Source organism: Trachypithecus francoisi, unplaced genomic scaffold, assembly GCF_009764315.1.
Source record: "Trachypithecus francoisi isolate TF-2019V2 unplaced genomic scaffold, Tfra_2.0 Contig00090, whole genome shotgun sequence".
NCBI classification, from domain to species: Eukaryota; Metazoa; Chordata; class Mammalia; order Primates; family Cercopithecidae; genus Trachypithecus; species Trachypithecus francoisi.
The window spans coordinates 532,321-546,118 of NW_022680471.1; the positions used below are offsets into that span (position 1 = coordinate 532,321).

Here is a 13,798-nt window from a genome sequence, read left to right on the forward strand (position 1 = left end):
GGATTACAGGTGCGTGCCACCACACCTAGCTAATTTTTGTCTTTTTAGTAGAGATGGGATTTCATCATATTGGTCAGGCCAGTCTCGAACTCCTGACCTCTGGTGATCCACCTGCCTCGGCCTCCCAAAGTGCCGGGATGAGAGGCGTGAGTCACTGCACCTGGCGAGACTGGGGTTTTTGAAGGATCATTTGGTGGGTAGGGGGCCAGGCAGTGGGGAGCACTGATTGGTTGGGCCAGAGGGCGAAATCACAGCGGATTCTTCTGGCTGTCTGCTGTTCCTGGATGTGGTCACAGAACTGGTTGGGCCAGATTTCCAGTCAGGGTGGCAACAGTGGTGCATCAGAACGCAGGCTTTGAAAATATCCTGGGTTTTCCGATAGTGAGGTTACTCCTAGGAAGAGTTGGTACGGTTTGGAATCTTGTGGCCTCTGGCTGCATGACTCCTAAACTGTAATTTCTAATTTGTGGCTACTTTGTTAGTCTTACAAAGGCAGACTGGTCCCCGGCAAGAAAGGGGTTTGTTTTGGGAAGGGGTTACTATCATCTTTGTTTGGAAGTTAAACTATAAACGAAGTTCCTCTCAAAGTTAGTGTGGACTATGCCCAGGAATGGACCTTGGAGGTGAGAAGCAAGATGGAGTTGGTTAGGTCAGTTCTCTGTCCCCGTCATAATTTTCTCCCTGTTGTAATTTTTGTAGAGGTGGTTCCAGCCCTATGTGCTCTCTCCCTGGGGTCCTCTTCCCCGGGCCCGGGTGTTGTGAGACATCAGCCCCACATTTGCCCTGTGCCCTTCCCTGTTTCCTGGTGGTGCTTTCCAGAGTGGTCACCCTCTGACTCGTCCCCAGGGCTCAGTGATTGTGACCTGCTTCTCTGACGGGGCTCTTATGTCTCCGCCCAGGGGTCTTCACTGAATGTTACCGGAAGGACGAAGAGAGAGCCCAGAAACTGCTCATCCGCGTGTCCGAGGCCTGGGGGAAGACCACCTGCCTGCAGCTCGCCCTGGAGGCCAAGGACATGAAGTTTGTGTCTCACGGAGGCGTCCAGGTGACCTCCCAAGGGCGCCTTCCAGAAACAGATGCCTGTGGTGCCTGCAGGGCGGACACAGCCTCCTGTTCACGCAGTCGGCACGCACACTCACACGGGCTTCAGGGCCCTCAGAGGCTCGGGGACAGCGCCTGACCCCTCAGCCACCTGCTCCAGGCTCTGGCCTCCCATTTTGCAGACGGGGAAACTTAACGTGAAGCAAAAGCAGGAGCTGGTGGCCGCAGAGGTCACAGTTCACCTCCCCACGGACATTCCTATCTGGAAGTGGCAGGCAGAAGCCCAGGTGGCTCTGGGAACGGCGTCCGCCCTCTCTCCCTGAAGGGATAAGCAGGACACGGCGTGCCCTCCCTGGAGAGGCAGGGGCTCCCGGGCATGGCTGCCCTCAGCATCGCCCTGGCACCCCCGGCGGGGCTGGCCCGCAGCGAGTGCCCCTTGCATGCTGGGCTTCCTTGGAGCTCTGAGCTATTGCCAAGTCCATGAGCTCCCATCGTGTCCTGGGCTGTGCCGGGCCTGCGGAGGGGTCCTATCCCCCACTGCAGAGCTCAGAGGGGCCAGCGCTCAACAGCCTGCAACTGCAGGGCCTTAGAAGCCAGCAGAGATGGGGTCCCATAGCTCAAGGTCACGTGAAGGGCGGGATTGGGCACCCAAATGCCCCTGGGCAAGCTCTGTTTTCACCACTTTCTGCTGTCAGACTACAGGCAGCTCTGTCCACTAGGCACCCCGAGTCCTCAGCAGACAGCTGATGGGCACCATCTGGGGCACAGGGCTGGGCACCACCATCCTGAGACTGCCCCCATCCGCAGGCCTTCCTGACCAAGGTGTGGTGGGGCCAGCTCTGCGTGGACAACGGGCTGTGGCGTGTGACCCTGTGCATGCTGGCCTTCCCGCTGCTCCTCACCGGCCTCATCTCCTTCAGGTGCTGCAGGGCTGCGGGGCTGCGGGACTGTGGGGCTGCAGGACGCGGGGCTGCGGGACTGTGGGAGGGGCTCCTGGGGGTTCAGGACCTTCCCCAGATCCCCTCGCTGGGAGCAAGTCACGTGTCCTCAGAATTGTGCCTGATCCTGGGGCCATAGAGATGGGGGTGGGAAGCAGAGCAGGGCCCTATGTGCTGGAAGCACCTGCCCTGCCCCAGCCCCAGCGCTGATCGCGTAATGCTGGTGAGCCCATCCCTCGGCCACAGCAGCCTGGGGTCGGGGAGGCCAGGAAAGATGGTCTCCTGCTCCTGCCAGCACTGAAGACCTGAGCCAGTCTGGGGCGCAGGCAGTGAGTGGAAGTCTGGGGTAAGGGCAGTGAGCCGCGGCTGAGTGCCTCCCTGTCCTCGTAGCTGCAGAGCCGCATGCAGAGCCTGATGTCACCGCTTTCCCTTCCGAAGGAGAAGGACATGGCTGGCCATGGTTGAAGGCCTGGCCTGGCCTGGTGTCCCCGCCTGCATCTCCTCAGAGGCTTGCTGGGACGTTGTGGGGTCTGCCGTGGTTGACTGAGGGCTGGATGGAGGCTCAGGGTCTCCTGGAAGTCAGGGCAGATTCAAGACTCCAGCGAGGTGGCTGAGCCCCTTCTGCAACTCACAGGCCACACTGCCCACCTCCTTCCCTTTCTCCTGACGGCCACGATGGGCACCTGAATGCTCAGGAATCCTGGTGGGAAACGGAGGCAGGGAGGAGCGGCTCAGGTGTCCTTAAGCAGTGCTGGCTTCTCCCACGCTGTCCTGAGGATGCGTGGGAGGATGGCAGAGCCCTGTCACTGACGGCCGCCTCTGCTCCCGTTCCAGCGGCCCTGGGATAGGGACCCGGGATCAGGGCATGCCACAGGCAGAGTGTGGTCAGCCCTGCCCCCAGCGAGGAAAGCCTGTCCCCATTCACAGGAGGGTGACTAAGGCCTGAGCGTCCACTGAGCACCGGGAGCTCTGAAGCTGGGACCCACCCAAAGCTGGGCTTGGGGCAGGCTGGGCCTCCCTGTTTGCAGCCATGAGGGTTGTGGCCATGGGCGGGGTGTCAGCGGGCATCCCTGTGTCCTCACTTTGCTGGGCTGCGGGGTCCAGCCCCACTCTGGTGGCTGCGCTGTGCTGGCTCCGCCTGGAGCTGCTGTTCTGGCCCTGGATCCCTGAGTGCGTCTGCCCCTAAAAGCACATCTCTCTAAGAGGCACGGGGGATCTTGGGGTGGCCAAAGCCTGTGGAGGTCGGGACCCTGGCCCTGGCGGTCACTGTCTCCTCTCCGCTGCGACGGCCGCAGAGAGAAGAGGCTGCAGGAGGTAAGCAGCCCCGTGGCCCGCGCCCGCGCCTTCTTCACCGCACCCGTGGTCGTCTTCCACCTGAACATCCTCTCCTACTTCGCCTTCCTCTGCCTGTTCGCCTATGTGCTCATGGTGGACTTCCAGCCCACACCCTCTTGGTGTGAGTGTGCCATCTACCTCTGGCTGTTCTCCTTGGTGTGCGAGGAGACGCGGCAGGTACGGCCCCATCCGCCTTTCCACGCCCCGCCTTTCCACTGTGGGACTACCTGGCGTGGCCCAGGCCCCAGGTAAACAAGGACAGCGTCATCAGGTGGACATTCAAAGGGCTCACAGGCTACCTCCCTGGAGCTGGGCGAGGCCAAGCTGCCCTCCAGGCGGGGCGAATCCCTTACTGTGTGGGGTCTCCACCGTGTCCCTATGGTGCCCGCACCTGCTGGCAGCCGGTGAATGGGAACCAGGCCCATGGGACCCTCAGGGAAGTGGTGAGGGGGTGGGATTGGCCACAGGGCAGTGGTCCTGGCTTACACTCACCTGTGCTCTCTGACCTTGGTGGAGCACCAGGCCCCCAGTTAGAAAGCGGTGTGCACTGTGTAAACACCACTGCCTACTGGGGCCCTCGGGGAGGCACTGGCATCCCCAGGCAGGACGATCAGGGCCAGGACTGAGCGGGGCCTGGGAGCTGTGTTGTGGCCCTGGCTCTGCCGGGCTCACCTTGGCCTTCCTCTTGCCACATGGCTTCTGCCACCGACCCTCTCTATGAGGCCTCTCTGGAGGCCTCCATGCACCCCTAGCCCCAGCCCCATGGGCAGCAGCCTGAGAGCAGAGGGGGCACTTCCTACTCCCTGCATCTGTCTGTGATCCGGGGAGGGCCCTGGTTGGTCCTGCTGGTCACCTGCCCCACCTGTCCAGCTGCTGGGTCCTGGGACCTGTTGCTAGGGAGGGTGTGGGGACTCCTGCCAAGCAGGCCAAATGGGGGCTCCCACAGCTCCTACCAGGGTCCTGCACTCTTGGTCTGCTGAAGAAGCGGTGTGGCCCCCGACAGAACAAACATCCCTGTAGGAAGGCAGCTGGTGCCTGACAGGAGGGGGCTGCTGCAACACACACACATGCACACACACGTGTGCACACATGCACACGTACACACGCACACAAATGCACACAAGCATATGCATACACACATACACATACACATATGCACACATATACATGCACACATGCACACTACACAGGCACATACATGCATATGCATAGACACATACACATGCACACACACATGCGCATGCACACATGCATACGCACATACATGCATACACACATGCACACATACATGCATCTACACACATACACATGCATACACAAATATACAATACATGCACACATGTGCACACATACACATGTATACACACATACACATGCATACACGTGCACACACGTGCATACACACAAATATACATGTACACATACATGCACATGCACACGCACATTACACACGTGCATACAAATATACACATACATGCATGCACACAAGCACACATGCATACACATACACCTACACAATAACATGTACACATGCGTATACATGCACACACATACATGCACATACGCATGCATACACACATACACAAATATACACATCTCCATACAAGCATACACATACAGGTACGTACATACACATACACACAAGCTCATACACATGCACACATACACATACACATACACATATAACACACACATACACACGTACACACACAATAAAAACATACAAATACACATATACATGCACACACATACAAACACGCACACATACATGCACACATACAAATGTACACACACATATACACACATACATACACATACACAGATACATGCACACACAATGCACACATACACATATACATACATACACACATTCAGACATATACACACATACATGCAGAATATATGTACATACACATATACACACACACAGGTGCTGAGTGAGCAGGGCGCCGGGGAGCTGCTGCCAGCACTACTCCGCATTGTTCCTCCACGTCCTGTTCCCATCTCCCTCACTGACCCAGCTCTCTTCAGACCAGAACCAATGTTCGGATTTGCTGATCATGATGACAGCATCAGTGATAGTCATGATAGTGATAGTGACAGTGACAGTGATTGTGATGATAGTGATAGTGATGATAGTGGAGAGTGATGTGACAGTGACAGGATAGTGGTGATAGTGATGATAGTGACAGTGATTGTGATAGTGACAGTGAGGATAGTGGTGATAGTGATTATGATGATAGTGACAGTGACTGATGATAGTGGATAGTGATGGTGACAGCAAGGACAGTGGTGATAGTGATAGTGATGATAGTGACAGTGATAGGATAGTGATAATAGTGACAGTGACTGTGATGATAGTGATTGTGATGATAGTGATAGTGATGATAGTGGATAGTGATGTGATAGTGATGGTGACAGCGAGGATGGTGGTGATAGTGATAGTGGTGATAGTGACAACAGTGACTGTGATGATAGTGATAGTGACAGTGATTGTGATGATAGTGATAGTGATGATGATAGTGGAGAGTGATGTGACAGCGACAGGATAGTGGTGATAGTGATAGTGATGATGATAGTGGATAGTGATGTGACAGTGAGGATAGTGGTGATAGTGATAGTGACAGTGATTGTGATAGTGACAGTGACAGTGATTGTGATAGTGACAGTGAGGATAGTGGTGATAGTGACAGTGATAGGATAGTGATAATAGTGACAGTGACTGTGATGATAGTGATAGTGATGATAGTGATAGTGACAGTGATTGTGATAGTGACAGTGAGGATAGTGGTGATAGTGACAGTGATTGTGATGATAGTGGAGAGTGATGTGACAGTGATGGTGACAGGTGACAACAGTGATAGTGACAACAGTGATGGTGACAGTAAGGACAGTGGTGATAGTGACAGTGATTGTGATGATAGTGGAGAGTGATGTGACAGTGATGGTGACAGGTGACAACAGTGATAGTGACAACAGTGATAGTGACAACAGTGACTGGTGATAGTGACAGTGATTGTGATGATAGTGGAGAGTGATGTGACAGTGATGGTGACAGGATGGTGGTGATAGTGACAACAGTGACTATGGTGATAGTGACAGTGATTGTGATGATGATAGTGGAGAGTGATGTGACAGTGAGGACAGTGGTGATAGTGACGGTGATAGTGAAAACAGTGACTGTGATGATAGTGATAGTGATTGTGATGATAGTGGAAAGTGATGTGACAGTGATGGTGACAGGACGGTGGTGATAGTGACAACAGTGACTGGTGATAGTGACAGTGATTGTGATGATAGTGAATAGTGATGTGACAGTGATGGTGACAGGATGGTGGTGATAGTGACAACAGTGACTGTGGTGATAGTGACAGTGATTGTGATGATGATAGTGGAGAGTGAGTGACAGTGAGGATAGTAAGAGTGACAGTACGTCTGCCTACCCACCGCCCCTCTTCCCAGTAGCTCTTCTATGACCCTGATGAGTGCGGGCTGATGAAGAAGGCAGCCTTGTACTTCAGTGACTTCTGGAATAAGCTGGACGTTGGTGCGATCTTGCTCTTCGTGGCAGGGCTGACCTGCAGGTGAGTGGCCTCACCCCGGTGGTGGGTGCCTGTCTGAGGCAGCCAGGCCCGCAGGGGATGAGCACAGGCCGGGCCTGGAGCCAGCTGTACCGGACGAGGCTCAGCTCCTCTGTGAACCCCGGATTGTCATCTGTCTAATGCGTGTCCGGGTGGCAGTGCCCCACCTACCCTTGGGATTGTCGAGGGAGCACAGAAGGGGCATGAGAGCTCCTGGCAGAGCTGAGATTGTCCATGTGCAAGGGGCCATGGATGGCAACCACTGGAATTGTCCCAGCTCCATGGACACGCAGCTGCCGCTTTCTCCCTCTGCCTCCCTGCTGTGGGGTCACTGCACTGCCTGTGATGGTCTCGGGTCTCTGCGAGGCCATGGCCCCTTTTCTCTGAGGCAAGAGGGCCCTGGCTACCTGCTGGCTCCCTAGGGTGCCCCCATGCCAGACTGCCCTGTGGGGCTGGGCGTCCAGACCTTTCTGAAGAGAAGTGGGAGGCTCTGCTCCTCAATCTCATGCCGGCTTTGAACACCTGGGATGCAGGGCCCACCAGAGCCCTTTGCCTCCAGGGCCCACCTGGGCAGGGACAGCTGGAGGAGTGGCGGGGGACAGCTCTGAGGGCCACTGTGAGCAGGTGGCTGAGGTGCATGTGCTTCTGCCTGGCGGCCAGGCTCATCCCGGCGACGTTGTATCCCGGGCGCGTCATCCTCTCTCTGGACTTCATCCTGTTCTGTCTCCGGCTCATGCACATTTTTACCGTCAGTAAGACGCTGGGGCCCAAGATCATCATTGTGAAGCGGATGGTAAGGGGGCGGGGGCACCAGCTCCATCGCGGCCTGCAGCCCAGGGTGGGCCTCGGGGAGGGCAGGCCCTGTGCCTGTGGCTCAGACCAGGGCTTAAGCACACCTGCCGGACCCCCGTCCCTGCTTTGCCCCTTGGGCTCCCAAGAATACCCTTCTCGTACCTTTGCCTGTGTGTCACCTCTTCCAGGAAGCCTTCCCTCATTCTCCTTTCTGATCCCCACTCATTCCTGACCTCTGATTCAGCTCTAGGAGCTTTCCTCCTGGGATCAGGGTTATGTCTGACCCCTCTTGCACTTTGTGGTGCCAGCACAAAGATGTTGGCAGTCCACGAGAGTGTGGAGGCAGCCCCAGGGCTGCTCCTGGGAGTCTCCCGCATGCTGCGTCTGTGCTGTGAGTGGCAGTGCCATCTCCACCGCTGCTGGGCCTGCCTCTGGACCCAGTGAGTGTCGGGGGCCGGGAGAGTGTAGCCCACACACCTCTCTGTCCTGCAGATGAAGGATGTCTTCTTCTTCCTCTTCCTGCTGGCCGTGTGGGTGGTGTCCTTTGGGGTGGCCAAGCAGGCCATCCTCATCCACAACGAGCGCCGGGTGGACTGGCTGTTCCGAGGGGCCGTCTACCACTCCTACCTCACCATCTTCGGGCAGATCCCGGGCTACATCGATGGTAGGAGCCGGGCACCATGGGAGCTCAGGTGGTGATGCCAGGAAGCAGGAGAGAGGCTGGAAAGGGGCCGCAGCCTGAGTGGGAGCGAGGCCGGCTCCATCAGGGGGTCCTGCAGTTCCCACCTGGCCAGCGTCCTCCTTGGGGACATTCACTCCCCAGCTCCTGTGGCAGGAAGTAGAAGGGGCTCCCACTGCCCAGGGGAGGGAGGAAGGTGGGCCTGGTGGGGGTGAGTGGTGCCACACAGAGGTCAGAGTGGGCTGAGGGCACCTGGGGCATCAGCTGACAGCCCCTGAAATGGAATGTCACCCTGTTTCCCCTTTCCTTCTCACCTCAATCCGAAATAACTTCCTTCTCTTGATGAGAGAATTCATTCCTCCCTCCCTCCCTCCTTCCCTTCCTCCTTCCCTCCCTCCCTCCTTCCTTCCCTCCCTCCTTCCTTTTCCTTCCCTTTCCTTCCCCCCCCGTCCCTTCTGTTTCTTTGACAGGGTCTTGCTCTGTCACCCAGGCTGGAGTGCAGTGGCACGTCCACCTCCTGGGCTCAAGTCATCCTCCCACACGCCTCCCGCGTAGCTGGGACTACATGTGCACGCCAACACACCTGGCTAATTTTTGTATTTTTTGTAGAGACAGGGGTTTTGCCATGTAGCCCAGGCTGGTCTCGAACTCTTGAGCTCAAGTGATCCGCCCCCTTGGCCTCCCAAAGTGCTGAGATTACAGGCGTGAGCCACCGTGCCTGCCAGATAGAACACTTTTCATATAGAAGGTCTTTTTCTTTTAACAGCTTCATTGAGAGAGAGTTCACCTGGATAAAGTGTACCTGTCAGTGGTTTTCAGTATCTTTACAGAATCTAATTTTATAACATTTGCATCACCCTGAGAAGACCCTGCATACTCACTCACAGCCACTCCCGTTCCCTCCCCTCAGCCACAGCCACCCACGAAGCTACTTGCAAGTTGCCTTTTCTGGGTATTTCACAGAAACTGGATGATGTAATAGGCAGTCTCTGGTGTCTGACTTCTTTCACTTGACATCATGTTTTCAAGGTTCGCCATCGTGTATCAGTATTTACTTCCTGTTTATGGCTGAATAGGACCCTGCCGTACGGATGCACCACATTTTATTCATCCGTTTATCAGCTGGTGCACATATGGGCTGTTTCTACTTTTCATTCATTCATTCATTCATTCATTCATTTTTCCCGAGAGGGAGTCTCACTCTGTTTGTTGCTCAGGCTGGAGTGCAGCGGCACAATCTCGGCTCACTGCAACTTCTGCCTCCTGGGTTCAAGCGATTCTCCTGCCTCAGCCTCCTGAGTAGCTGGGATGACAGGCACCCGCCACCACGCCTGGCTAATTTTTGTATTTTTAGTAGAGACAGGGTTTCACCATGTTGGCCAGGCTGGTCTTGAGCTTCTGACTTCAGATGATCCACCCGCCTCGGCTTCCCAAAGTGCTGGGATTACAGGCATGAGCCACCATGCTGGGCCGTTTCCACTTTTCAAATGCTGTGAATAACGTAGCACGAACGGTTATTTATAGTGTTTTGTGTGGGTATGTTTTTATTTCTCTTAGACACCTAGGAATGCATGGCTGGCTCATGAGAACTCCATGTTTAAGTTTTTGAGGACCTACCAGGCTGTTTTCCAGAGAGGCTGTCGCATTCCACATTCCTGCCTGCCCCGTCCCAGGATTCCAATTTCTCTACCTTCTTGCCAACATTTGCTATTGTCCATTAAAAAAAAAAGCTCACGTCCCAATGGGTGGGAAGTGGCTCTCCTTGTTGCTTTGACTGGCATTTCTCTAAGGACCTGCCACGTTGAGCGTCTCTTCTGGTGCTAATTGGACCATCTGTACGTCTTCTTTGAAGAAATGTCTCTTTCTGTCCTTTGCCCATTTTTCTTTTCTTTTCTTTTCTTTTTTTTCTTTTTGAGACGAGATCTTGCTCTGTCACCCAGGCTGGAGTGCAGTGGTGTGATCTCGGCTCACTGCAACCTCTGCCCCCCTAGTTCAAGCAATTCTCCTGCCTCAGCCTCCCAAGTAGCTGGGATTACAGGCACACACCATCATGCCTGGCTAATTTTTGTATTTTTAGTAGAGACAGGGTTTCACCATGTTGGCCAGGATGGCCTCGATCTCCTGACCTCGTGATCCGCCCACCTCGGCCTCCCAAAGTGCTGGGATTACAGGTGTGAGCCACTGCGCCCAGCCATCTTTGCCTATTTTTCAGTTGGGTTATTTGTCTTTTATATTGTTGAGTTGTAGAGTTCTTTACGTAAGGATACCAGTCTCTTACCAAATGTATGATTTGAATTGTTTTTGTCAATCTGTGGGCTGACTTATTTTCTTTATGGTGTCATTTGATGCACGAACTTTTGAATGTTTGATGACGTTCAACTGATCGATCTCCTTGATCATCATGCTTTTGGTGTCCTAGCTGAAAACCATTGCCATGATTTACGCCTGTGTCCTACTAAGTGTTTTATAGCTTTCGCTTTTTGTTTGGCCTGGTGTGTGGTAAGGGTCAGTCTTCCCTGTGGCTCTCCTGTTGTCCCAGCACTATTTGTTGACAAGACTGTTCTTTCCCCAGGGAAGCATCTTGGCATCCTTGTTGAAAATCAGTGGACCATTAACATAAGGGTTTATTTCTAGAATGTCAGTTCAGTTCCACTGATGTCTGTCCTTGTGCCAGGACTGCACTATCTTGGTGAGCATAGCCTTGTAGTAAGTTTCCACCACACTGTCTAGGTTGGCGTAGCCTTGTAGTAAGTTTTGAAATTCGGAAGTGTGAGTCCTAATTTGTTCCTTTCCAGGATTGCTTTGGCCTCTGGATCCCTTACCTTCACAAGTATTTTTGAATCAGCTCATCAATTTCTCCAAAAAGGGCATCTGTGATTTTGATTGTGAACATGGGATGTGTTTTTGCTTATTTCTTTAATTTCTCTCAATAATGTTTTATAGTTTTCAGTAATAAGTCTTACGCTTCTTCTGTTAAATGTATTCCTAAATATTCTTTTCCAAACTATTATAAATAGAATTGTCCTATTGATTTCATTTCAAATTGTTCGTGACTGGTATATAGAAACACATTGTGTTTTGTAGATTGATCTTGAACCCTGAAACCTTGCTAAACTTCTTTATTAGTTCTAATAGATTTTTAGTGGATTTGTCATATACAAGACCATGTCATCTGCAAAAAGAGACAGTGTTACTTGTTCCTTTCCAAACGGGTTGCCTTTTATTTCTTCTTCTTGCCTAAGTGCCCTGGCTACAACCTCCAGTGCAATGTTGAACAGAAGGGACAATGGGGGACATCCTTGCCTTGCTCCTGATTTCAGACAACGAGTCCACTGATCTTAGGGAACAAGTCTTTCACCATTAAGTGTGATGTCAGCTGTGGGGCTTTTGTAAATGTGCTTTATCAGACTGAAGAAGTTCCTTCTATTCCTAGTTTCTTGAGTGTTTTTATTGTGAAGGAGTGGTAGACTGTGTCAGCTGCTTCTCCTGCACTTACTCGAATGTTCCGATGGTTTTTGCTCCTTTCGCTATTAATATGGTGCATTCCATCAACTGATCTTCAAATGTTAAACCAACTGTGTGTTCCTGGGACACGTCCCACTTGGTCTTGGTGAATAATCTCTTTTATATGGTGCTGGATTCACTTTGCTAGCTGTTTTTTTTTTTTGATGATTTTTGCACCTACATTCATGAAGGATATTGGTCTGTGGTTTTCTTTTCTTATAATATGTTTGCCTAGTTTTGGTATCAGGATAATACTGGCCTCATAGAATGGCTTAGGAAGTAGTTCCTCCTCTTATATTTTGGAAGAGTTTGTAAAAGAGTGGTTTTAATTCTTCTGTAAACATTTGGTAGAATTCACCAGTGAGCTCCTCTGAGTGTGGACTTTTCTTTGCGTGATGTTTTTGCCTCACTAATTCAATCTCTTATGTGTTACAGGTCTATTTATATTTTCTATTTCTTCTCCAGTCACCTTTGGTAGTTTGTGTCTTTCTAGGAATTTGTCCATTCTTCTAGATTATCTAATTTCTTAGCATATAATTTTCTCTAGGATTTCCTTTGTAAGGTTAGTAGTACTATCCTCTCTTTCATTTCTGATTTTAGCGATTTGAGCCTTGTCTCTTTTTTTTTTCCTTGATCAGTCTAGCTACAAGGTGGTAATTTTTTGTTGCTCTTTTTCAAGAACTGAGTTTGGTTTGTTGACTTCATTGTTTTTGTTTTCTTGATCTCATTTATATTCTAATCTTCATTATTTCCTTTCTTCTGCTTGCTTTTGGCTTGTCTCGGGGGAAAGCATCCAGTCTTTCTCATTGGGTATGATGTTAGCTGCAGGGATTTTGTAAATGTCCTGTCAATCACAGATATTCTCTTTGAGTCCTATCTTCTTGAGTGTTTCTATTGTGAAGGGTGGTTTGCTGTTCTTTTTCTAGTTTGCTACGGTGGAAAGTGACGTTAATGATTTTAGCTCTTGTTTTTAAATATAGGAATTTATAGCCATCAGAGTGAGTTTCTATCTTAGAAAATTAGTAACACATTCAAAACACGTTTGATTAGCCAGGACTGCATCGCTCATTGTTGAACAATTTTAAAATTCAAGATAAGTATAAGGAAAGAATGTTATTCATAATTTCACCTCCCAGAGTTAACCTTTGTTAACAGCTTCCTGTGTTTCCTTAGAGATTTGTTTAAGGTAGAAGCTGGTTATGTATTAAACAGCCCTTACTTTCTATGCACGCAGGATGCTATCTTGCTTCACAATCACCCGTTTCACTTGTCCATGCATTGTCTCAGCAGCGTCTTCCCTTTTCCACATCTCCCTTCTCTCCTTTCTCTTGGGGATAGTTAATTTTTTTTTCCTTTTCAATTCCTTTTTTTTTTTTTTTTTGAGACAGGGCTTTGCTCTTGTCCAGGTTGGAGTGCAATGGCGTGATCTTGGCTCACTGCAAACCCCACCTCCCTCCCGGGTTCAAGTGATTCTCCTGCCTCAGTCTCCTGAGTAGCTGGGATTAAAGGCATGTGCCACCATGCCTGGCTAATTTTTGTATTTTTAGTAGAGACAGGGTTTCACCATGTTGTCCAGGCTGGTCTCAAACTCCTGACCTCAGGTGATCCACCTGCCTTGGCCTCCCAAAATGCTGGGATTACAGGCATGAGCCACTGCTCCTGGCCTTTCCTTTTAAATTATTTCCCACCAAATTGAACTCCCCAGGCTTGGGACCTGGTGCTGGCCCTGGCTGGGGCTCTGGCTGGGGCCCTGGCAGTGCCCTGGTGGGTGGCGTACCCTGGGTGGAGGCATGGGCCAGCCTAGGTGCAGCTCTGCCTCCGGGGCCTCTGACCTGTATCTGGCTGGAGACAGATGCCTCCTTCTGGACTTCAGGCCCAGAGGTGACAGCTGAGGTCACCCAGATGAGCGGCATCAGGCCTGCGGGGGA

The 13,798-nt window shown here is 51.8% G+C and overlaps 1 protein-coding gene across 8 annotated transcripts in view; it reads left to right on the forward strand.

Moving 5' to 3' along the window:
- TRPM2 (transient receptor potential cation channel subfamily M member 2) overlaps nucleotides 1-13,798 on the forward strand; it is an 88,019-nt gene that overhangs the window by 44,244 nt on the left and 29,977 nt on the right. For 4 of the 8 annotated variants that reach the window (XM_033230497.1, XM_033230797.1, XM_033230219.1 and 1 more), the window contains 6 exons: nucleotides 900-1,045; nucleotides 1,849-1,961; nucleotides 3,275-3,491; nucleotides 6,780-6,898; nucleotides 7,556-7,688; nucleotides 8,180-8,351. In XM_033230497.1, coding sequence (XP_033086388.1) covers nucleotides 900-1,045; nucleotides 1,849-1,961; nucleotides 3,275-3,491; nucleotides 6,780-6,898; nucleotides 7,556-7,688; nucleotides 8,180-8,351 — 900 coding nt within the window. Of the gene's footprint in view, nucleotides 1-899; nucleotides 1,046-1,848; nucleotides 1,962-3,274; nucleotides 3,492-6,776; nucleotides 6,899-7,555; nucleotides 7,689-8,179; nucleotides 8,352-13,798 lie in introns of those variants that run through there. The other 4 variants (XR_004441613.1, XM_033230639.1, XM_033230402.1 and 1 more) reach the window with 4 other exon arrangements.